General features: G+C 36.6%; 1 protein-coding gene across 1 annotated transcript in view; it reads right to left on the minus strand.

Annotated features, from left to right (window-relative positions):
• Positions 1 to 27,396, minus strand: part of ADAM10 (ADAM metallopeptidase domain 10) — a 119,191-nt gene that overhangs the window by 16,462 nt on the left and 75,333 nt on the right. Inside the window, exons 3-6 of the mRNA XM_075208065.1 lie at positions 14,827 to 14,945; positions 13,807 to 13,965; positions 2,651 to 2,754; positions 1,906 to 2,064 (exon numbers count right to left, since the gene is read on the minus strand). Of these exons, the coding sequence (XP_075064166.1) occupies positions 1,906 to 2,064; positions 2,651 to 2,754; positions 13,807 to 13,965; positions 14,827 to 14,945 (541 nt within the window). The remainder of the gene's footprint in view (positions 1 to 1,905; positions 2,065 to 2,650; positions 2,755 to 13,806; positions 13,966 to 14,826; positions 14,946 to 27,396) is intronic.

Consider the following 27,396-nt stretch of genomic DNA (forward strand, 5'->3'; position numbering starts at 1 on the left):
CTATGATGAAGCATAACAGTATTATTTTATAATACTTTTACCCTACGGATTTATAACTCTAAATGTTCGTGAGACATTTCTACATTTCCTTTGCGTGGCTGTGCTATTTATAGCAAAAGAGACATGCTAAATTTATCCCCTGACATCAACACATAGAACGAAGGCAGAAAACGCTCCAGCAAAGAGAACAGTACGGAAATTCACACTTTTCAATATAAATTACCATTGAAGACCAAGGCACCGGATTGAGCCTACAGTCCATTACAGTAATGATCTCTCAGGAGGCACAGGCTGCTGCTGGATGATAATGTGCTCAGTAATACTAAGGGTCAGAGAGATTAAAACTTGCTCCACTTGTGGAGAGCCGGACCAGAGGAACATAGTAAAAGTAGAAAATGAGGCAGATTAAAGAGATAGCGGAAAATCTTCAATGTATAGAAGACAGTAGAAATAAAGGCAAAGTACATAGAGAAGTGAGGTCCCTCGATTGTCAACTTTATTTTAGGAGATAAGATTCTCAGTGATAAAAATGATCGCTAGTCTTTTGAGCTGTATATGTTGTCTGAGCTGTATATATTGTGTTCTCCTTGCAACAGCAAGGAGAACACAAACTGCTTTTATTAACCTTGGGTTTTGTATTTATTCAACAAGAATCCAATGTTCTTTCTTAATTTACGTTACACAACACAAACTAAAAAAAAAAGGCAATTCAGTGAAAGGTGAAGTGATGTAGAACTTGGGTAATTAGATCAGACATAGAAACTACAAGTACATATAAATTACACATGCTACATTACTGCACTACAATTAGTTCCTACAAATACCTACAGTTTCTAGGTTGCAGTCACACAGTATGCATGTGAAGCACCTGCAGTACAGCCATGCAGCATTTGTAATTCATGTGCGCCCAGTTTTACAGGACCAATCTGCTAAAGGCATCTAGAATGGATTTAGGATTATATTTATATTGTATTGATAACAAGCAAATGTGACTTAAATGGAGCAGAACATGACTGCAACAGAGTATCAAAAACAGAAAAAATTAAATGACAACTGGTCAAGAGATGAAAAGCGCATTTATGCTAAGAGTTTTCTAATATTCTCCAACTCGGCATCTCCGTTCTGCACAAGATCTGCGTCTCTCACCCACCCTCATTACATCCTCCCATTCCCGGTTACAGGACTTCGGGCTGCACCCACTCTATGGAATTCTCTCCCTTGCACAATAAGATTCTCTTATACCCCGGAGTGCCTCTACATATACCCTCTTTTCCTTGCCTCTTATTCACAATAAGATTCTCCTCTGGTCTACAAACTTTGAAGCATTCTCTGAAAACCCACCTCTTCAGACAAGCTTATAATATTCCTCAACCACCCTCTTAACCTCACTACATTACCCTATTACCACCCGTTACACAATTTCATACAAGACAACTACCCCTTGACCAACATTGTTGTGTGACAGGATCATTTAGCTTATGAGTCACTTTTACCTTTGCAGTCTGGCTGGGCCGAAATGCAAAATGTAGACTTCACCTCATGTATCAAACTCCCATTGTCCCATAGATTGTAAGCTTGCGAGCAGGGCCTTCTCACTTCTGTCTGTTTTACCCAGTTTGTTTACTAGTTTACTGTGTTTGTCCCCAATTGTAAAGCGCTACGGAATATGTTGGCGCTATATAAACAATGATGATGACGACTGGATGGACAGCTTTGCTGATTTTAATACGTAATTGGTTACTAAAAATGGATAATCCTTGATTAAAATGATGAATTACTTTTATGGTGACCGTCACCATATACAAACTGCACAGCTCTAGCTTTTTTATATTTACTGAGGGTGGTAGGGTTCTGCCATACCAAAGTCTTATTTGCCACACAGATTCTATCCACAGCAGCTGTTACCTGTGCAATGACAGCTTCTCTAGTCTCTCCATATCTCCTATAGAAGAGATGGTCAGTCTGGATGTAGAGTTGGCAGGTATTCTTCTCTGCCTGCGCAGCTCGTTTCCTCCTAAGGATCACTGGGCCAGTCTCTTCATGATCCTCTAAATGTTTTCCACTCTATTTATGGAAAAACGATGACTAAATCAAAACTAGCATAAGCTTACAATTGATAGTTAAATGGACACCACACAAAACATAAATTGGATTGAAAAACATGTCAACACCTGCCCGAATTCTGCAATTTTTATGACAAAGACACTTAATATGGCAGTACATGTTTATTTTGAGAAATTTAAAAAAGCTGAGAAATAATTTTCAGAACAAATAAACATTTGTACAAAAATAAAAGAGAAAAGCAACGAACCAAGGTTTCACTTTAATTCCATGTAAATTCTAAAGCACTCAGGGGTATGATCACACATAACTAGCAGCAATGAAAACAGTTAAACATATGACCCATAAAAAGAAAAATACGATGAAACACAAAAATGTATAAAATTTCATCTCCCCAAGTAACCACTTCTTTTATACTGAAAATCACTATGTAGTGTGCCAACGCTAGATAAATGTTAGTAATAATAATAATCATAACTACATACACTGTACAAGTGACCTGTACTTTACTGTACCGAATTGTGCAAAAACATACCGAGGCAGCTCTGACTTAGGGCAGTAAAGCTCAGCCCAACAAAAAAGCCCTTACCTGTTCCCACAGTTCACTTTGAGCTGACATTTGATACAATTTCATTCTTTCGAATACAGAGTGATCTGCACATCCCCCTTCATCTCCATATTTATGAGGATACTCTGTAAGGCAGAAATTCAAGAAGGTTACAAAAATCTCCCAAGGATCACAAAGAGCTTTTTCGGAATGCACATAACTTGAAGTCACTTTCACACAGAAAACTCCATATTAAACTTGGGGATTAAATTTAACTTCATATCTTGTTAAAATGTTCTCTAACAGGTTTCTAAAAGTTATAGGGAAAAACAAACAAAAGAAACTTGGGAGCCTTATACTAAATGAGCGATAACCATTCAGAAGAAAAAAAAAAAATGGAAAAAAAAAATTACAATATATTTCTAATGACAAATTACTTATCTATAAAGTTATCAAATGAGCACAACCTGTACATTGGGTCGAAAAATGGGGCGCTAAAGTCAGCTTTGAGGTACACAGATTGCCAGATATACCATACACCGTACTGGGAATGGCCTATTTTGGGGTCGTAGAACAAAGCCACACAGACACTTGGGGCCCCATTGAAAAAACAAAAACTGTTGAGCTTTTCATTTTGGAACACATGCTACATGTAATGTAGTGCAGATTGGAGAAGCCTGCTTAGCAATTACAAAAGGATCAGCAAAAATATATGCAAGTCTAAATTAACAAATTAGTTTTGTTACACTTTTTTAAAATTGCTCTGACTCTTTTGAAGTCAAAGTACTCGTAAAACTCTACATGATGTATAAATACGTTGGAATTAGCAAATTGCTATTAAAAAGAAAGCACTATTGGGCATGTCCACGGATAATGAGCAGCCCCTCCATGGAAATATGGGGCAGTACAGCTGAGTTACACCATGCCAATGTAATTCGATATAAAAGCATGAGACCACCACTATCCAGGTAACAAAGGATGGCACCTCATTTTTATATGGACATGCCCAACACCGCCTCAGCGTTTGGGGTTAAGATAAGGTAACAGACAGTGTTACTATATAAGTGTATTTTTCATTATTTAGCTTTTTAACTTCTCTAAGGAAAGAAAACCAGCAATGGAAAAGTTATTGCAGCTTTCAAAACCAAAGTTCCATTAACCAAGAAATGCCATTTTTGCAAGAGGTTATTTAGAATGTTAAAAGAATCACAGAGGTTGAAAAGCACCACAATTCATTTTTAAATCAATGTTTTCTATTTATCTTGGAACAGCTCTAGCTCTCTCTTCCCACTTTGTTCCCTTATAATAAAAGTAGCAACTAACAGCCATTAAGAGCAGTACTGAATTTCACTTTATTTTTCTCTCTAAGATCCAGGCACTGCAACGGACATACAGAACATCAGCATTGTTGGCAGTATCGTCTATGTTTCTGTCTACTTCCCATGAAGAAAACAAAGCCTAAAAACTGCGCTTGTAGTTTATAAAATTGTCCGGGGTGGACATTTCCAAAATTTAAAGAGGTATCATGATTTTAAATGTTGGGTAAAGCCCCTGTATAAAATATGAACTCCCACCGAAAAAGTCTTTAAATTAACACAATATCCTATGTTTTGCCCACGTAACCTGCCATTCTGGCAGTTCTCTAAAATCTGCCCCCATTGTCCGAGTACTCCCATATCCCTCGTCTACTAGTCATTTCACAGTTATATAAAAAAATAAAAGGAGCAGTAATGTGAGGTGTCTGTCAAACTGATTGTTACACATGCAGAAATTCGATCTGAGATATTCTATGCATACAAATATAGGACTCATGTAGAATCATTCATTTTAAATCACACTATTGCAATACATGTGATTCAAATCTGTTTCAACCCTATTGTTCTTAGAAGAAACGTTTCCACATCAAACAAACATAAATCAATTTGGCCACCTACAATGAACAGACTGCCAAATAATTTTATTTTTCTCTTAACAATTCTATAAAAGAATTATCGGAGTGAATTAACAGATTGTAACCTTTGTTGGCTTCAGGGTCCTGGTCATTTATTACACTGACCTGTTCACTGAAATGAAATGTACATAGAAAATCAAGACCTTTAGACTGAATAGAATTAAGAAATTGTGACTTTATAAATGTATTTCTGCCTGTGCCTAATGTTCCACAAGACTACAGGCAAAAAAGGTCTTGAAAACGTCAATGAAATATGTAAACATTAATTTCCATAAAATGTGCAACATCACAGAAGATAAAACAAAAATGTAGGCAATAAACAACATTTGTAGCATAATAAAAATGATGACAGATTAGGCCATTATACTGCAAAAAGTTAGTCTTAAAATCAATTGGCAAGATCGCAACCTTACTACACAAGTCAGCTTCTCACTGAAATGATATTAAAACAGCACTTAAATATAATATTTAGCACAAAAAACAGTAGAGAGAATTTTTTAAATTAAAGAAAAAAAGGTGAGGAACAAGGATAAATAGGGTGCCAAGAAAATGTCATCCAAACAATAGTTTAGAAACTGCTACACTAAGCAGCGGTCAGCTGGGCAACAATGCTGAGCTTGCACACACTGTAAAACATTTTGAACCCACTTTATTACAGTGCACTATGACATTTCTATTTCACAGCAGCAAAGTATAACATTGAAACCGCTATAAAAGGCACAATAGTTCTCTACTGTGCCAATTTTATTTTTTAAAAAAATGCAGAATGCATCTGAACGAATTGCTACACCTCATGTAGGTCTGGTGTTAAAAGTGGTTGACCGAACATCCATAATACAAGAATGCAGCCGTGTGAACATTGGTTTTTCGTGAATCTCGATGCAACCACACACTAGAGACGCCAGTCATCTTGATGATGATGACTGGAACGTGAATCACAGGGGATCCCCACGCTCCCAGCCTCTGTGTTACACTGGAACTCTCTCAGGCTGGCTAAGCATGGTGCTGGTTGTGCCCCCCATAAGCTGTAATTAGACCCAGCAACACCCTATATTTTTATTATTTTGTAACAGCCTTTTATTTATTTTACACACTGAATAGATCCATGCTGATCATCACCAGGTTATGTGTATAGAACTTAATTTTGTGGAGATGTTAGAACAGAATTGCAATGGAGACTGATTTTTTCTTAGCCTCTTCTATACACTGGAATCCTGATTTCAGTCTAATATATATATATATATATATATATATATATATATATATATATATATATATTTATTTATTTATTTATTATGACACAGGAACTTAATTCACAGGCTATATCAGTGGTTCACAAACTATGCACCTAGGCTCCCTGGGGTGCCTTGGAGATCTCACAGGGGTGCCTCGGCCAGGGCCAGTGGTAGGCAAGGCAGGGGACTACCTGGTAATTATTTTGGCTTATGGGTGCCTTGAACTGAAAAAGTTTGGAATCCACTGGCCTATCTCAAAAGCCTAATTTCCATGTTCAGGAATAGATTCACATACATGTAAATGATCTGTCATGATTCCCTTATGCCTTTTGAAGATTTTGTCTCCAAGACTGGTTTGGTAGATATGTAGCTCTTCCGTATCCAAACATCAAATAATTGTCTTATTTAAAGTGCTTCCACCAAACACTATCTTGAATTAATGTGACTCTTGCAACATTGCATTAAAGCCCTCTGTTCGGACATGGAAAAGATAGGTAGAGTACTCTGCATGACCCCTGCTGGTTATGCTGCAAATTGTGGGGGATGCCTTAATGGGGTAAATTGTGATTCTGGAGCACATCCTGTTACAAGGCTCATATTGTTGCAATATATGTCAAGGCCACATAAACTTGAGAGGGGATTTGTTGGCAATCCTAAGCTTATGGAGTGGCTACTAACAAACATTTAAGTCTAATGAATACTAATCTGAACCAGATCTAAAGACCTACTTGTTAATTACAATTTATAAAACCTGTTTACACAACATGGACAATGACAGGCTATGAGCCTGTCAAAATCGTTCTAGGATTGGATGTTTATAAGGAATTGTCTTTAGAACATAGATCTAAAACAGTTAGCTGAAGTATCTGGCTTAAAGCTTGAATGAAGTTGTAGACACAATGGTTCTCATAATTATACTGGGTTTATGCCTAAGTGTACTGTAAAACATGGGCAGCCAGGCCTTAGCTTCAAAGGACACATCCAAGGCTAAATACAATTAAGTGGCATACCAGCGACCATCCTAAATGACTTTCTTACTGGTTAAAGGAGTAAAAACTACCACAATGTGTAGGTAAGTGCTCTGAAAGTTATCTTGGGCTAGGGCACCTGCCAATGGCATATGTCTTCTTCACTATATGTGGGAAAAACACACCGTCTGTTCAGCTGCAGCGATGGACGAAATGAACAGAACAGATCGATATAAGTCTCTATATGCAAAACAATTATCTACATGGACATCAGTTAGTTATTGGGATACCAAACAGATTTAAAAATATTGTAAACTTTCTGTATTATATACTAGACTTAAAAAATTGTTGATTATCCTTTTATAATAATTGGTTAATGAAAATGCGTCAAGCTTGAATGGCAAGAAACATGCATTTAATATATAATCAAGCATGTGTTCAACGTGTCTCCTGTTTTACATCCATGACACATATCTGCCTCGCAAACCTACAAGTAGCTCAAACCGAAATGTAATAGCTTAATTATGTTCAGATACTAAATGTGACAACAGCTCCAACACCAAACATGCCAACATTAGTTATTTTAGAGAAATCATGGTATTTATCATAATATTTTACATTTAAAAAAATAATCAGGAAGAAGGAGTATCATGTGTTCGTTTTACTCACTACATTAAAAGCTGAAGGCAAATATTCCATATTGCAGAGCAAAGAGATAAAGGACAAAATCTGAGATTGAGCCATCAGCCTATTACGACTACTTATAAACATCACAAGCTGTGAAGACAGATCAGTTGACCTGGGAGACCACGTTATTATTAGCTCTAATTGGCCTGCTATCCCTCCTAATGATTCTGTCATGGCAACATCTGATCCTCCCCTCAGACTTCCACACACTCCACCCTTTGCGTGTTGCAGCATACATAAACCAGCATTAGGTCACACAACGGTTTTCAAAGACTGTCATATTGATGGTGACCACAAAGCAATTAGCTTGCAGGGTTTTCTCACAGTTTATTTAATAACAGGCTTTCCAATGAGATAGAACATAAAACATATGCTATTTGTGGTTATTAAAAATCCTATCTATACAAATATCTGAAAGAAATAATAAAGTCTAATAGGGACTAGAACATTAAAGGTAAGCGTGGTGTGCTTTGTTTTTAAAAACAGAAAAGTGATAAAGTAATAAAAGTAATTTTACACAGCAACGTACATGTATATTATAGGCTAAAGTGTATACTACTAATATAATAGTAAAAAAAACCAAAAAAAAAACCAAACGCTGTGATTCCAGACGCATATAATCACACTCCAATGAAAGCATACATCTTAAAAGAGAATTCCAGTACATTGAACTGAAGCAGCAGGTTTGCATGACCATAGGCCACACCCTGTAAGATACAGAAGACTTAAATCAAACTAACCAAACTGCATATGAAAAAGCACCATGAAACGGGACTTCAAATTAAAACAAATACAAACTGAATTAAAATTAAGAAAATGAGAAACATGAGGGAATCTCTAACTGCATTTTGTCTCTAGTTCTAGAACTCCAATCAACATTTGTTATTTTTTTAATTGGTTTTTAACCTCTGAACTGTAGAAGTCCTATCCCAGGAACCACACACTGCTGAAGATATCACAGATGCCGGCAAGATCACTTCAGAGGACACCCATAGTTCTTAGTTTCAGGCTTGAAATTACTGGAGATCACCCTTAATATTTTAACAGGTTTGGGAACAATGGTTACATAACAAAGGATATTATAGTGAAAATATGTTTGTTTAAAAAAAAATTATATATATATATATATATATATATATATATATATATATATTTTATAAAGCATTCTGTGTTCAGTTTTTGGGAAAAGAACTGGTACTCACATTTGCAATGAAGTAAAAGTTCATTGCATGGTAACGCCCTGTTGGATTCTTATTCATGACTATTTAACAAAAGACTAACACTGTTTTATTCGGTACTCCCAGCTAGTACTTTGTCACCACCACAAAGCACAATAGATGTGAAAATACTTGTTATAAGGCAGTGTTGGCTAAACTGTGACACTCCAGGTGTTGTGAAACTACAAGTCCCAGCATGCTTTGCCAGCCAATATATAGCAGCTTATTGCTGGAAGGTTAACCAACACTGTTATAAGGCATAAATCACATATAAGCTTTTTCACACAATATTTTTGCCACAGACAAACTGCTTTAAAACTGCATGAAAACTGCAGCTGTCAAAATCAAACAATGATAGTGAACAGATTTTTGTTATCACAAACGTAACTTCCCTCTGGTAAACTTACCGTAGGAAAATGTATGACTGAGCCTTCAAGAGGAAACCGTTTCTCTTTAACAGTTCTAAAGATGGTTGAGACTTAACTTATTTAAAATTCTATACAAGGCATAGTTAACCATTGGTAATTTAGCTGTGTGACTGGTCCAGCTATTTCCATACTTTGGTTGGCTAAGCATGGTAGATGCAGCCCCGAATCAGCTGAGGTTCCAAAGGCTTCTCATGCCAGATCTATTGGGAAGGTTACAGAGGTGAAGAACGCTGCCAAATATGGCAAAAACATTCATTATGCTATTCCATATTGTCCAATCTATTACAGTGGAGGGTGTCTGTCTGTAACAGAATTTTAGATCCGAGTCAAAAATGTTAAAAAGGGTGTAAGTATAAAATTGATGCATTTACATCACTTTTGCCCACTTATTAAATCAGAAAAATAGACTTAGTGCAGCGATGACAAAGCTTGAATTAATCTAAAATCATTCCAGCTATATAGGAGGTATTCCAAGGCTCACCTGCATTTAGTCTCATTAAACGTTTTAGGATTAGACATGCTTCAGTTCCTGAGTTAATCACAATGACTTCCACTACCCAACCCACCTGTTACTAGATTCTAAAATAAAGACACTGACATTAGGGATGTCAGTCCTGATTTGAGACCCCCGAATTCAATATCACCACAGAAATACATGTAGTTCATCTATTAAAGGAGTATCGCACCCTGAGACAAAATAGAGCGAATATCATTTAGTTATTAGAACAACCACCCCAAAACAAACTCGTATGAAAGGCATGAGCTCCAAGAGTTATTTCAGAACATCTGGCTTGGACTGGACATTAGAACTTTAGAGCCGTGAGTTATTACTACAGTTAAAACGCAAGATTATGAAGAAAAGAAAACATGCACCAATCTATTTGTAAAACATTGTCACACTTACATCGAACTTAAATGTATTACATTTGTTTGGTCCTTTAACTGTATATGAACAAATCTAGTTTATATACACTATATGAACAAAAGTAATCTGACACTTGTCCATTTCCCCAACAGGGACTGTAATGACATTGTATTCAAATACATATACTTTAATATGAAGTTGGTCCCCCTCTGCAGCTATAACAGCTTCCACTCTTCTTGGAAGGCTTTCCACAAGATGTTGGAGTGTTTCTGTGGGAATTTGTGCCCAGTAATTCTGTAGAGGTCAGGCACTGATGTTAGACGAGAAGGTCTGGCTCGCAGTCTTCCTTCCAAAGCTGTTCAAAAGGGATTGAGGTCAGAGCTCTGTGTGGGCCAGTCAAGCTCTTCCACACTGAACTCATGAAACCATGTCTTTGTAGTTCTTGCTTTGTGCACTGGGGCACAGTCATGTTGGAATAGAAAAGGGCCTTCCCCAAACTGTTACCACAAAGTTGGAAGCATAGCATTGTCAAAATGACTTTGTATGCTGAAGCATTAAGATTGCCCTTCACTGGAGATGAGGGGCCTAGCCCAAACCCTGAAAAACAGCCCAATACATTATCTCTCCTCCACCAAACTTCACAGTTGGCACGTATCATTCTAATGTCAGCCACCAAACCCAGACTCGCCTATCTGACTGCCAAACAGAGAAGTGCGATTCATCCCTCCACAGAAGACGTTTCCACTGCTCCACAGTCCAGTGTCAGTGTGCTTTACACCAGTCCATCCGACGCTTGGCATCAGTCTTGGTGATGTGAAGCTTGCATGCAGTTGCTCAACCATGGAAACCCATTCCATTAAGCTCCCGCTGCAGTGTTTGTGCTTACATTAATGCCAATGGACGTTTGGAACCCTTCAGCTATGGAATCAGCAGATTGTTGGCGACTTTTACGCACCATGCGCCTTAGCCATGAAGCAGAAGACCACATAAAATAACACAGGAGGGTCAACGACTGTTGAGTTGTTGTTCCTAAACGCTATGCCAGCAATTACCGTAGATACCGCTGCAAGGTGTCTTGGACGGTGCAGAGACAATTGCCAGCTAATTGAAGCTCCCCCTAAAAGCTCATGAAAACACAAGTACTGGGAGTTAGAGTAAGCTCCAATGGGCCAGGGTGAATGACAAATATTCTTTGCACAGCAGAATTTGTGGCGCTATATAAATAAATGATTATGTTTAATTTACAACTTGTAAACTGTCCAATTCCAGAAACAGTCCCAGGTATTAAAGATCAGGCCATATTAATGTTATTTTTTAGTAATGACCGATATAGAGTATATCTTTTCTTATAACTTAACTTATTTTGTATATTAGATGCAATACTCAAAATATATAAACATTAAAAGAAGAGCATTTGCAGCACAAGACAATGAAATTGTGCTAGAACAATGTCCAGTTAACTTATAATAGGGATTGTAATGCTCCAAGGGTAGTGACTGATACTAAACTACATGTAGATGCTTTAGGTTCATCTGCTGAAGCAATCCATCCTTGGAAATTGTTTTACATTGTTGCCTACTATGGGATTATATTACATTTCTGTTGTGAATACATTGATAGAATAAATCATCTGATTATAGAAGTGCTGGAGAGTCTGCACTCTGGGGAAGAAGCTTCTAATGTTTAGAAAGCAGCCAAGAGCACCTAAGTGAAAACATTAGGAGCAGACTGTGGCAATGTGTGGCTGCCAGTATTGCCTCAGGCAGACACAAGTTTATGACCCAGTTCTACCCAAGGTAGACAGGAGTTACAATAAGAAAACATGTATAGAGTGAGTTTATGTTTACAGGCTTCTTTTCTAATTAATGAATAATTAACTTACAAAACTAAGCCTGTGAGGCATATATTTCATATTTATACTTTGTATTAAAATATAGAGTAAATATTATGTAGTGAACAAAAACTTGCCACCCACGCATCTGTATTAATTGGCTTTACTGCAAAGTGATACCAGAATACCTGAAATGACTGAGCTCTTTGCTTTCCACTATGTCAATGCAAACTGTCCAGAGGCAACCCACTGCTAGTATTGCAAATTAATGCTTTTATTTTATATGTCCACTAAAAATCCAGAACTTGAGTGAAAGGAAGAAATCACTGAAAACGGTAGCTTTAATTCCATCCCAGTTCTCACAGTAACCTCCCCTGAACTACCATCAGACAGGACCAATGGGTTCTCCAGACGCCACAGTGATTCCTAATTAGGAATCCAATGAATACACTATAATGTGAGTAAAGTGCAGCTGATAGCAAATATAAAATGTCAAAAGTAAGTAGCAGGTGGTTGTATCTGCGAGGCCATGATTCCCTGCTGTGATCTCACAACACCAGCCCAAATCCTCCAAGCATTACAGTACACTGCACTTTATAAGAATTATGTCAGACTTTAATACAAGGTTTCCGAATAAGAACCAAAAGGGTTCCAAAATGTTGGTAGGCACACTTGGTTATAGGAGGATTTTAAAAATGAATGATCACTATTCTCTGAAGTACTCACTAATGATTGGCTCAGATGTAAAAAGCAGGGGTGGAGGACGTTATAATTTATAACAGCACAAGCGAAAAAGGAAAAAAGAAGAATTGGGTTACAAGTTTTAGCTGCTTGAAAAAATGTTTTTGAAGCCAAAAGAAAAACCGCACTCCTCCATCAGACTGAAGCATAGTTTTGAGAGCTGTAGATTATCCCATAGCTAAAATTACTTCTAGCACTTCCTTTCCATTTGAATACAGACTAATGTTTACATACTCTTACTTCTTGTCCTATGCCTTACATATACAATAAAAGTTGATATTCTAACCTCAGTGTACTCCTATCCGCTACATAAAATTCCTCAAGTTTGGATCATTGTACATTTGTATCATGAAGGACAGGTCTGTCACGGAGATAAAAAGCCACATTTTCAACAAAAATTCATGTAAACCAGTATGTTGGACATGTTTTCCAGTACACTAAAAAACACTTACAATGTCCAAAATTAACTGTTGGGAACTACATCCAAACAATGGGTAGTCAAACAGAATGTATCCCAGTAATATGATTTTCAGGCTCTATGTTTTGTTTTTTTGTTTAAAAACTACATGATCCATATTTGTTAAAAAGAAAAGAAAAAAAAACCAAAAACCATACTTCTATAGTTATTTATCATTTGCTTTATGTAAACCTGTTCCTTTTTTGCATTGCCATCATTAGGCAACAGAATTCTCTCAAGTGCTATTAGTTATGTTTTTCAGCTGTCTACATGGTGAAATGCAGAGCACGTCGTAAGGAACTAAATTCATACTATTGCTTACCACATGCTTTAACAAGTATATATGCAATAATTAAAATTTTGCTATAATTAAAAAGCTACAAAGCCTACCAAACTAACCAGACTGTATTGTGATCTATGTTTTTAAGAAGCTCTGAACGGGAGTAAGACTTGGCAGCAATTTGTCCCATCTTGCCCCTCCTCCATGGCACTTTTTTAACCTCAGGTTCTCCTAACAAACAATATACTTACAATGTGTTCATGAGTATACTTTGTGGATTTCACAAGCTCTTAGTCATAAAGCTTCGGTGAAAGATGCAATATGAAACTGGTGGGAGTAGGTGAGTGACTAGCAGCGGAATCTGCTTCCTTGCAGAGTCCTGATGCACAGGAAAATGTTACTGAGCACGTTCGGGGAAAGTGTTTTTATACAGTAAAAAACACAGTAAAAGATATAAAAAAAGATATTAAGAAGTTGTGTTCATGCAAAATACAAAAACAAAAGATACATTAACCAAATGATTGCTGCCCAAACTTACTGATATCATCCTCATGATACATGACGGAATGAAATGGAACAGCTCTACCCTTAAAATATCTTTCCGACGGCTCCACGTAAAAAGTGCCTTGAGGAGTTTTAATGAATCCTTCAAATCTTCCATTCAGTACAGATCCATGACTCATGGTCCCTTGTTCTCCTATTAAAACAAAACAGTGTAAATTAAGCATTATAGAGCACAAGCCATATTAGGTGAAAGTGGCAAGTCTTTGAACGCTTGTGTATCGTTCTGTTGTGTCAGAAAGTATAGGTCAAAGTTATTATATATTATTTGGAATTAAAAAAGAGCTAGAAGTTCATTAAGTGTTTAATGCTAGGTTTTGCACAATGTGTTATGAACTGGTTACATTTATGGCGGTTCAGCAGGTAATGTGGCTTGGCAATGGCAATATAGGAAATTGAACTTTGTCCCAAAATAGCTATTTCAGATGATCAACAAAAATATTTATATTTAAACATTACCCAAGGCTAGATTTACATGGACGCTTAGTGCACCTACATGAGTCATATAAATATGGAGTTTAAGCATTAAAACTACCTACATAAAATAGTTACACTAAAAGATAAATCCACCTTGGTATTTAAAAATAGACCCAAACCGTTTTACAAAAGGTTTTACATCTATTAAACATTGATCATCTATCAGTGTTGGATTAGTACACGTCCATAGCATAGTATATTTACAGCGTCAAACTCTACTGGAGAGACCAAGTCATGATAGCTGTTAAAAACCGTTAAAATCACAAAGGCTGAAACAGAGGAGCATAATATACTGTATACCAAGACTGTACCCTGTGGGTAACTTAACCTCAGCAAAATATATACTTTTTAATTTTTAGATTTTTTTTTTATTTATATTTACACAACTGTATTTTGGTTTACAGATGTAAATATTATAATAAATCAGGGTACAGGAATTAGGTACAAACATTAAGGTAACATGAATTGGACACATAAAATAGTCAGTGACAAACAGTATTCATTTTTAAATATTACTTACCAAAGATCTGTCCAGTGTATATGTGAGAGGTATCATAATCTACAGTTTCTCCTCCCATTTCTAGCTTGAAATCGGGAGAAAATAGAGAAGTATCCCTCTTCATCCGAAGGTTGAACAGCCTGCAAATTAAAAAGAGGTTAAAAATCAAAAGGGTTGAAAGTGACCCAACACAGAACATTTAACACTCATCCACAATGAGAGGTCAGCGTGTTGTGCAAGGAAGGAGTTCATTCGGAACCAGTGACATCACTTATGCAAAACAATTCTATAGGCAGCATTTTCACAAAAAGGCTACTCCCACTGTGTGTAGGCACCTGCTTGTTAAAACTACATGAGAGGTCCCTGTCCGACATTTCTTATCTACACTTTTGTGACTTGTGAGAAGTGGAGGAGGAGCAATAATTTTACATCACATTAGTCAAAGAATATAATGATGAAGTTGTGTGCAACAGTAATTCTCCAACCAGTACGGGGGGAGAGGGCTTGAGAACATTTGACATTCTAAAAGAAAATAGCAAACCGGAATTGTTCGTGTTTTACAATAACTTTCAACCTGAAGATGCATTACATATTAGAGGGCAACGAAACGCGAAAAATTACATTTTCTTATGGGTTTTACTACTTTTAGTCAAATCGAATTCCATGCTGTTGTGGATGAATCAGCGAGTTTATTCAGAGCAAATACTTGAAACTAGGAGTCTAAGGCTGGGTACACACTACAGAGTTTCCAGACAAAGCCAATCACACAATAAACCACTGTTTAGCCCGATATCGCAATAGTGTGTATGCTGCAACGATGAATGATTATCATTCCAAAGCACATTGTATCATTTCATCTGATTTTTAAACAACTAAAAATCTAGTTCAACGATGGAACGATGTTATTCCAATTCTGCAGTGTGTATGCACTCGTGACCGGCAGTGTCTATAGATCTCTATGATCTTTTCAGCTGATGGTTATGACAGATGGAGAGCACAGATCTGAAGGTAAAACGTGTATAGTATGTACACATGAATCGGCATGGTAAGCAGGACTTTTCCCCTCCCCCCGACATTGGTAAAATCATTAAAGATGTTGGTCGCATCAGGAGAAATTTTCTGTAGGGTGTACTCAACCTAAAAGCCAATCATCTAGACTTAGGCCGTACTGCCCAAGAATGACGGAACAAAGATCAGCAAAGGTACATCATGGTACGCACTGTGATATGTGCCACCATTTTGAAAAATATATATACACTAGGAGGTATCTGAGGACTGAGAACAAAGCCATATTCCTAGGGGAGGGCAATTATTATGCAGAGAGTTTGCTTATCGAACTGTTACTTGCAAGTCAGTGCTGGCCACATTAGCAGCCTGCAGCTGCTTATTAACCTGGTATGTTGCGTCAGTTTATCTAATGTTTATTGAAATAAAGAGAAAGCAACAAATGGATTGCTCGAGTCATCAAATTGCCATTTACAATGCAAATCATTTTTAACTGCTTAAATTACTGCAACAGACTCCAACGTAATCACATATTAAAAGAGCTAGACTAAATGAACGTGAACTGTACAGTGAACATGCTAGTAAAACACCCAATCACTCATTGCACACAAGTCCATGAAGGCCACATTTTCCAGTTTAGAACATATTTTGCAGACTTAAAACACTAAACAAAAAATAAAAAAAAAATACCTCTAGCACAAATGGCAGAAAAATGAGCCCATTTTTTTTCTGATTTATTTAATGTTTTCATTAGACAACAGCCAGATCTAATTATTAAAAAAAAAAGAAACTTAAATAAGCTTGTGACACAGAAAGAGCCATTCAGCAAATAAAACAATTGCTGGCTACGTTTTGTCAAAGTGAGGGTTAAACTGACTCTAGGCAGGTAAAGCTGAACAAACAAGCATACATCAAGGCAATTGTTAAGCAGTCTGTAATTGCAGCTTACATGTGTATATTTGAGTATTCACAGAGCTCTTCTCAACTTCATAAAAAGAGGAGCTGGAGGAATTGTGGTGTTTTCTAGTCTTTCTTCAGTTTTATCCCTCGTGTCCTGCCGTTCCAGATTACAGTAACAAAGCTCTAAGGTACGGCGTTACGCCCCACAGAAGCCCTCATAACAGCAGGATATTTCACTATCTACAGCCCAGCGGAGAGTAACACTGGCGGCTGCCACCTCCTCCCAGCTACACAACATCCATCATATTTATATACAGGCCAGCAGAGACTGTCAAGGGGTGAGAAGCCATAATGAAAACATGTACAAATAGGTTCAGGCCAAATGTTATTTAGGAGACTGGGTACGTTTTATTGATTTGACTTCAAAAGGTCAATAAAAAACACTTTCAGAATTACCTTTGGACATTTCACAATAAAAAGAAAAAAAAGAAAAAACCTGAAATCGCGCTGTCATTTTTCTATGGAAAGACTAAAACAAAAAACAAAGGGAAAAAAGTTCTAGATGTGTTTTTAGCATATGAATCATTTTTATGAGACTATAAAACCGCATGTGGCTTCAATCCGCTGCAATTATGGGTCTCCGCAAAATTAATGAATCTATTTTGCAATGATAGAACACCATTCATATAGGATCTAGTGCTGCATCAATGTGCTAAGAGGAAGCAACTAGAAAAACAACACGTGATTGATGCAACATTAATAATAATAAACCTAAATCTTCAGGAGACTATAGTGGAGGAACCAAAAAAGGACTAGTCCTCGAATCATTTACACACCTATAAGCATATAACACAAGAGCATGTGAAGACCCACAAACACACGGCCATTTTATTGGTAGTGTTTATTTTCCTAGAAGAGGTAAACTGTACAGGGAGTTTACCACATGCCAGAGAACCTGTCACTTCATCATATAGCAGTGACAACCTTCAATAGGGCAGCACATTACTTCAATAATAAGTTAGAACCATACACTTAACCACACACACACACACACACACACACACACCTCCTTCCTATTACTAGGCTCCCTCTGCACATCACGCTGCACCTTCACATGCCCTCTGACCCAAACTTGCCACTGTCCCCACATGCCCTCAGATCCCACTCGTTTTGCATCTCTCTCAATCCCCTCCACACACCCCACCCACCACTCTGGGATGATTAGTTGTTAACCCCTAACAACTTAGTGCCACTAATGGTAAATTACTACCCTGCCCTAAAAGTGCTGAATGACAGTATTTCCCGCAGAGGAAGGAGACATCTTACTCGCTCCTCCAAGTCTGATCCACACTCCGGCTTCTTCCTCCGACACTGTGCGGTCATGTGATGCAGAATCGTATGCTCCAATCACATGAAGTTCTGTATTATTCAATAGCAGTCAGAGGAGGGGCATAAACCTGGAAAGGGCTGCATGTGACTCTTACTTGGTCTCCAGGTGCCTATGAATGTCATAGTGTAAGCATCATGTTGCACCATAACTAGTGTCTACAAGCTTCAGAAAAGCTGAAACTACACAAATAGAGATGGTCACAGATAAAGTATTGGGAGTACTGCCACATGTCCAGTCAGTAGCACCATAAGGGAGGGAATATATGCAAATTAAGCCACAGGAAAAATATTGTGTTACCAATAACAATCATATGATGGGCCATTTTCTTAATGAACTATAAAATACTAAAAAAAAAAACAGATTCATACTGACTGCTATGGGTAACACCACCTTTTTCCCTTTGGACTAATTTTCATAGATGTCCCTGAACATACTGATGTGTGTTTAAGCACCTGCACAGTGCAGCTCAAGTAGTAGTATCGTTTCATCAATTAACTATAATAAAGTAACAATATTCTATAGCATTTTACACATTCTGAAAAAGTATGGACTATAGTACAAAACTGTATAGGCCTCACAAGCAGACCAGAGATTTCTGCGGAATATAAAAATAATGTTAATGGGATGTTGCTGAATCTACCCTGATCCTTCATGACACGCTGATGTGAAACATAGAAACAAAGATTGGTTAAACATTGTAAGGCAGAGATGGGCCGCATGCATCCACCTGCAGCCCTCAGCGCATTCCTGCTTTATCATATTTGTTTGCTATTATTTGTTACACTCATTTTAAATGCCTGCTAATATGATATTGCAGAGAAGGGTCTCTTTCTTTGATTAAATGTATTATTTTAATTCATTACTGAGGTTAAGGGTTATGTGCGGCCTTTATGAAGGTTAGAGGGCTCCCAATGTGTTTCAAGTTGCCCATCACTGTTGTACAGGATACGCTTTAAGCCATTACAAACGTTTGTAAATTGCTAACAATTCGTAAATTCTTGACTTACACAAAATATTTAAATTTACTTTTCTAGTACATAATAGACACACAGAGAGAAACTCTGCACACAGCACGTAAATGGTGAGCTCCAGCCTCAATACGCCCTTCCACCCCCCACCGTGGCTTTAGTGATCATAGAGGAAGCCTACAGCAGCACTGCAGTGGCCCCTATGTACTTCCAATTTAGCAGCAGCTATGCCAGAAAGAGAGAGAAATTAATCTTTTTGTGATCAATTATATGGGCAAGTTTCATCATTTTAGAATGTCTGAATAAGCCAACAATTCAATTAGACCATAAGGAAACAAAAAAAAAAAAAAAAAAGGGACATATCTACAGCATATGACAGATCCTAAAATGTAGCATGTCATTTCCAGATTTGATTACTGAGCACCATGATCTTAATGTGGTCATTGTGTGCGCAATAAAATGGATTATGGATCTGAGCTTTCTGCAACCAAGGAGTTAACTTGAAACTGCCAAATCTTCAAATGGTTTCCAGTTTAATGAGGTTGTCAAGTAAGCTGGGGTGTCACAATATAAAACATTTGGCATGGAACTAGACAACCTTGACCAAGCTAATTGTTATAATTATTTTGATAGGGTTTAAAAAGGTAGATTCTAGTTTTAAGGCTAACATATACTTATACTTACCAGACTATGGTCACATCTAATGGTCTGAATTCAGAGTCAATTAGTCCCCTTAGCACAAATCTACAGAGAAGTACCCATGGAGCTTGAATTTAATTATCGCACTAGTAGTCCCCTTCTCTCTGCAATTGCATAGACATGTTTTTACAGCCTACACTGTACACCGACAAATAAATGGGCAACAGGCAGAGGTACAATTAATATCCATGATCCTGGTTTAATATTTGTTTCCCTTTGCATCGTCATACACCAAGAGATGAGTCTGATTTACAGTTCTGGGCTGGGCAATCATTTATTTCTATAAAATACATAACTTAGAGGTAGAAAGGGCGCCCAAATAGAGAAGTAACTCATAGTCCCATGTAGGCACACAAAAAATAATGGACTTTTTTTTCTCACCACACAGTAACAGGCAGGTTGGCAAACTTGCTCTGTATAAATGCACTGGTGGATTCATACACAGGGCAGAGCCAGCGATGCCAAAGTAACTAAGATGACTGCATGTTTAGCTTTGTGAACTGTATTAGATTCTATTAAGAAATCACTGCTAATTTTTTTTATTTTATAAAATCACCTAGTAAGCATCTCTGTCGAAACTGACCATGTAACACCATGTCATTTCAGATTAGATTCACTACTGGTACAAAGGCTTAAATTGAGCAACATATGTAGGACATGGACACCAGTGTGCATCATACTATGTGTGGGAGTATTTATGTATGTTAATGTATAGTGCAGTTTACAATTGTAAACATTGTAATATGCAAACGTTTGGAGCATCTGCTGTGACCTGTGGTCTGCAAAATACAATGTACATTCCCAACGTAATGTTTTTGACTAATCATCAGAACAATGGTTATCTAGACAGCAATTTGTTAAAATCATATTCAACATTTTCACATTTGGTAGTAAATACAGGTGTTTCAACACAAACATTACATGGATGAGAGAATTTGTACTCATGCAAATATCTACACTGATGCAAATTTTCTCAATTCACTCAGACGCACAGATTTTCCATAAACCACTACCATTGATAAAATACACTTGGAATAATCCTGTGCCGTGTAAATTAGCTGTGGATGACTGAACTTTTAAGTGGCCAATTCTTAAACATCTAAAACACCACATTTTACTAAAGATCTTCAAACATATGCAAAGTGCTACTGCTATTAACATCAAATAGCAGCACTTATGAAATAGACTGTTTTATTTGAATATAATTGTACAGTGTTTTCACAGCAATCTCATTTACCCAAGCTTATGCTGGTGGAATCTGTGAAATCACAGGGTTGCCTGCAGGAAAACAACTTCTTTTCATGTATGTGTATAGCTGTTCCCTGGAGCCTCGTCATGTGTTCCTCTGGGACAGCTACTGGTGAATGAATTTTATGCTCTAGGTTTTTTTCCTAGTTTGCCTTCGTAAAAACAGTCTACAATACACGTTTAATTTACATGTATACGTTTTTAAACTAAAACAATGTTCTACTGCATTGACACATTGTTTTCTAAACTGTAATGTTTGTCAGGATATCATATGAACAATAATCTGATAAAAGTTATTAAGTAAACTTCAATCACCCAAAGTGATTTTAGCAGAGAAAAAAATAAATAAGATTATGCTCCATTTTTGTGCTCAATTCTCCGCAGGGCATAAGCAGAACCCTAAAATCCATATGCAACAGTACGTAGGGTAGCTCTGTACTACCCACTTTTTCACATGCCTTAGATTCTGCAATTTTATATCAGCAAGGTGAGAAATGTAATCATTTTAGCAATGGTGAAAACCGCAAAACAAAAAAGGGAAATACTTTAAAGCAGTCTAGGAAATGTTCTCCTGGAGTCAAATGGCAAAAAATAATTTTTTCACATAAGAATACTTTTCAAAGACAATTAGGGGGGGAATTCCGTGCAATGTGCCTTGGAGTGCCTCTGTCACGGTCGTGAAGACAGCAATGACGCATCTTCATACAACATAGAGATGCACAGGAAAAAAAAAAAAAAAATCAAACTTCTGGTACCGTAGTACCAGGAGATGAGCGTAACCAGACATCGCTCTGATGAAAAAAACTACTTAAAAAGAATCCCTGGTTTTGTGATGACCTTCACAAGTTAAAAATTGCAGTGAATGAATGATGTGCAAATGTCTGTGCCTCTATCAAAAATCGTTGCCCGTAATTCCCTTGTGCTGGGACATGATGCAAGACTACATGCAATTTCCACACTTTGAATAAATATAGAGGGATGAGGCCATTCTGTTTACCCAATATACAGGCAATGGTGAAGTCAATTAAAAACTCAAACCTGCTGTAATACAAAAAGTAGGCTGACAACACTGAATTTCTGTGAAATGATCTACTATAGGAAACCGCAACTAAACAATAAACTAAAATTTTTCAACTTTTGATGCAAAAATAACCAATTAAACGGTTTTGTATACATTACAATACTGCAATTTACTTCCCAGCTGAAACCGAGCAATTTTAGAAAGATGATGTTTATTACACTGGAATTTCTACATCCATGCAGAGATTAATCAACAGCCATTATAGGTCAGGAATAAAAGGTTTTATACAGCCATCCCTAGTCCCCCTCTCTGCAATTGCAATCATGTTTTAAATATATTTTTAAAAATAAAATTAGCCATATATAACGCTCACACAACTTTTAAATGAAAAGCCTCTTACTAGAGAGCAGAGAAATTTCTGCAGGACATGTTAAGCAGAAATTTAGAAGTGATATTCACTTCTATATAATTTACACAGAACAGATCTCTACTGCTAAAGCACTTTAAATACAGACTGTGTCTTTCTTGCCACAGCCTCCAAAAGCCCACTGTTTGAAGTTACCTGGTTACACCCTCAAATGACAAACCAATAAGATATATATAGCTCAGTGGTGGTTGCTATCACCATCCAGGATTGGGCCATTAGAAGGGACAACAACAATGCTGTAAATACAGACACACAAAAAGACACTATATATATATAAAATGTCAGTGTATCCCCAAGTAAAAACAACAAGGCTACATACACAGAGCAATTAAAATTGTGTGTTTAACATACATTTCTAACAAAAGTTAGCCACATGTAAGTGGATGTCAAAATAAAAATCATTATACCAAGACAGACAGCGCATATTTGCTTTTGTTTTAACTGTGCTGCAATGTGTTATTAACCACTATATCACTGGAAGCCCGCTGTAAATGTAATTAAATGAAGTTAAATTGTTTATGAGTTTTCTTACAAGTTTTAGCCTTTCTTTACCAGAATTTTTTTTTCATTTTTTTTTTTTTTTTTTTTAAATGCAGATTAAATGCCTCTGTAAAGGCAGCTAAATGCATACATACATGGATTATATGCTTTCTTACTTTTGCTTGCAGTGTGTTTTTATGGCATGTTTAAATTTCAGCATGAACAAAGAGGGTCAAAACTGTTTTGTTTGCAGTGAAGGCTTTCATATTTCAGGCACAACATGTTTCATAGTTGCCTACGGCAGCAGAAAACAGCATTTTATAAATATACTGAAAAAAATGGATTTTTAAAATATAAGTAGGAATGCTACTAACTACTATAAGAAAAATTCTACATAGAAAATACTGTTCAACCTTCAGAAATTGCATACACCACCTTATATACCAAAACATAAATTATACCAATATATATATACACACACACACACACACACACAACATGCAAACTTTTAGCTTACCAAATAGTTATGCCAGCTAGTACTGAACACTGTAAATGTAATGAAAGGCTTTTAATGCAGGAAAGAATATCATGTATTAGCAGCACACTAAACACAAACGCCTGTACAATTCAGCCACTGCAAAACTGCACACAGTCAAAGAATCAATTAAATGTAAAAATATAACACAAATAAAATCTCATCAAAAATAATTCTCTGTAAGTGCTTAGTTGAACAGCTTACAGCAGAAAATTGTATTCCAAGGGAAGTTTTTGTCAGCACCAGAACAGGACTAATTCCTCTATCAACATATCAAGCAGTGAGTCATCTGCATTAATCACATTAGATGAGGTGCTGTCTTTTCATTAACGTTATATACAGAATATTTCACAGAGAGGTAACTCTAATTCACTGATTTTCAGTCTTTCTAAACTTTTTTTATTGATTCCTGATTAAAATAATAATTTTTAGACCTAAATGTGTAAAAATATATAAATATATAAATTAAAGACTAGTGAAAAGTAATAAAGAAATTTGTGGTCAATAGTATTTAAAATCATTATTTTTAACCTGTCAGAAAAGCAGATATAGTCTAATAATTATTGCATGTCCACTCAATGTTTGTATTATGTTATAGAAACACTTACAATTTCCTACAATTGGTTGTTCACACTCATCCAGATTTTTTACACTGTAATACATATACACACACACACAAAAATGATAATAAATTGTTACTTTATGCCAAGTCAAAACAGCCTTATGTGCTTTAACATGAAGTTTGCTCACATTGCATGCCTACGATATACAATCTTATTACAAGGCAGCGCCGCTTTAAATTTAAGCGCTGAAGACACCGAACTCGCAGGAGTTGAAGAATCCGGAGGTTAATACATTTACCCCCTGGTGTTTATTACCAGGTGTTCCTTGTCCCACATATAGAAACATTTCTAAGGAATTCCTATTAATTTCAGCTAATGTTTAACATAAACATGTATTGAATGTCAAAAGGTAATTTTTGGTCTTTAAAACCTAAATTGGACATAGTACGAAAGTGATGGGAAACCTGACACTTCAGGGCCCACTCTCTAAGCTTCAAAATGGCCACAGATTACCCTTAATATCTAATACATTAAAACAATAAATGTAATGAAAGGAAAAGATACCTATCTGTAATAACATATCAGCAGACATTTTAATGTCAGATAAACAAGCGTTACAAGCTATATGAAACAAATCTGACAAAGCAGGAAGGAGCCAGGGGCAGCAGGTGAAGGCTCGGAGGGCTGCCTGCTGCCCATGACTGGCTTGCAGCATGCAGCCCAAATATAATCCCATGACTACTAAACTGTGCCAGGGCACCAGACTTGGTAGGTCACAAGATAAATAGTAAAAGGAAACTATTTAAATTTAAAATATGCCGCAGGATTTTATGGGTATTATAACTGAATTATGAATTAAATAAATGCAGCTGTGATTTTACTTGGATTTCATACATGCATATATGTCTGATGGTTCTATTACAATATTTTAACATTTTGCATGTCACCACAAAAATGCATCATGCCATTTGAGTCATCATGTGTGTCAGAACAAACAATCAATTTTGGAACCACTGATATAATCATCAATTGTTATGGTCATATTTCAATACATTTTAGAAGTGGCTAAAAATGCAGATAATTAACTTATGGAAAACTGACATCTCTTCTTTTAAAACTGAATGTATTTTCTAGATACAAATGAACACAAAGATAATCCGTTTCATTTTATTTATTTTTTTACCAGTGCTTATAGATTGTGTAGTTACAGCAGTTATAACCTCGAGCAGTTTCAATAAGCTAAGAAGTTCTGCAGGAACCTCGCACCAGGTGTCTCTGCGGAACCTTTACAATATTCAGTCACTTTTACAAAAATGAGCAGAGATTTCTCTATCGCAATTGCAGATATTTTGCTCCGAAACACCTCGAGGCTCATTGAAACTGCTCCCTGGAGGCAAAATAAATAAGAGCATAAAAAAAATTTAGGCAGACCTCAAATTGTACCACTCAGCAACTGGTACCACCATATAACCTTGCTGCTATTGTTAATTAACATCTATGCTGGAACACATTTTAGATGAAGTTGTTGAACTGATTAAAGGATAATGTAGCTAATAATAGAGAGACTGTGACCTAAAGCATCAATGTCAAATGCAGACACACTAGATAGAAATCAACTGCAACTCATATAAGGAAATTGAAATATGTACAGGTTTCTGAATATCAAATACAATTAGAATATTAGCCATTTATAAATATTGCAAATGGCATTTTAACAAAAGCACACACCATAAAAAGAAAAACCATTAACAAAATATGTACGTTCCGTAGTTCATAAAAAAAAAAAAAAAAAAAAAAAAAAAGATTCTGTCCAATATGTACTATACAGACCACCACACAGCACCACTAAGTCACTGTAAGTGATGGATTCTATATTTTCGTAACATTTTAAAACTTTGGTTTTCCACGCAAGTCAGACAAGAAAACATGACCACTACCTGTACTTCGTGATCCGGTTGGGAAATGACCAGCTCCTTCAAAAGACTGTACATTAAAAAGCTACAGCCACCAAAATTGTGGGGTAATTTCAAAACAGAACCACATTCCCTAGCACATTCCATTAAGAGGACTAAATATTGAGATCCTTTTATTATTACTGTGGTGGGAGATACTACAGAATTTAGGATTAAAAAAAACCAAAAAACACCAAACACATCCATGCAATTCTATGGGGGAATTAAATTGGCCGCGTTACTGCCGAAAGTAACGCGGCCTGCGCACTATTACCGATATTACGGTAATAGTGCACATTATTACCGTTAATGCAATATTCTTTAACACTGTTTGCTCGCAGCCACAGAAATCAGGGCTAAAATAACCATATTCATGGTAATCGATTTCGCGGCAGAATTGAATTCCCCCTATAAAAAGAGGTATTTTAAAAGGATGTACATATGAGGATTTTTGCATGTGCTCGGTTGTATTTAACACTACCCATTCATCAAAAAAAAAATACATACTGTGGGCATACACAGGTTTTTGTTTTCTATTTTTTTTGTTTACAGACAGCAGATACATGGATAAAAAAAAACAAAGGATGACTCCTTCAAAAACCATGCACACTTTATTATATGTAAAAGTAAACCTTCTTTCTCAGCTTTTGTATTTGGCCAATACAAACTGAAATGTATACGCATATTTGTGTTACAGGAACTGTCCTAGCTTCTATAAAAAGGCGTCACCAAGGTGGCTTTCACAGATTAGACCACAGAGTTAATTATCTTCTTCCACGGCCATCCTGACAAGCGTAATCATATGAAATGATGTTCTCAGCTCAATGGACTAAGTGCATGGAGCAATATAATGTAATCAAACGTACGGGCAGGTCCAGAAGTCTTTTAGAACCAGTGCAAACACAAACCACTAGGTTTGATCATAGCTAGAACAAAGCAAATATAAAACTTTACCTGTCATTTGTATACCATGTACTAGGCACCATTGCATGAAGAAAAACAATTGATGCTAACATTGCTTTTAACAAACTGTCTGTAAAACAATATTCAAGTAAGACACTATGGTAGGTTATGGTATTTACTGCCACTGTGAGGAGCAGATATGACACTTCTACAAGTACAGCATGTCATGGTCTATTCAGCTGGGTTACTATGTACAGGAACTAGACAAAGTGTAACCACCAAGATAAAATCCCATTATGCTGTATGTGCAGTGGCATGAAGTCTACAAATATCTGGAATTGTGCAGAAGGGATGCAGCACCCGGCTTTCACGAGAAAGGTACTCAATTCATTCCCAGTTAAGGGTGGTACAAAACAATGTCTCAAGCTTCAAATCATAATATCCCCTTTAATGTTCAATTTGGTTTAGAACTGGTGACAGGCGATTGCAATGACATTAGA

Source organism: Mixophyes fleayi, chromosome 4 (genome assembly GCF_038048845.1).
Source record: "Mixophyes fleayi isolate aMixFle1 chromosome 4, aMixFle1.hap1, whole genome shotgun sequence".
In the NCBI taxonomy this organism is placed as follows: domain Eukaryota; kingdom Metazoa; phylum Chordata; class Amphibia; order Anura; family Limnodynastidae; genus Mixophyes; species Mixophyes fleayi.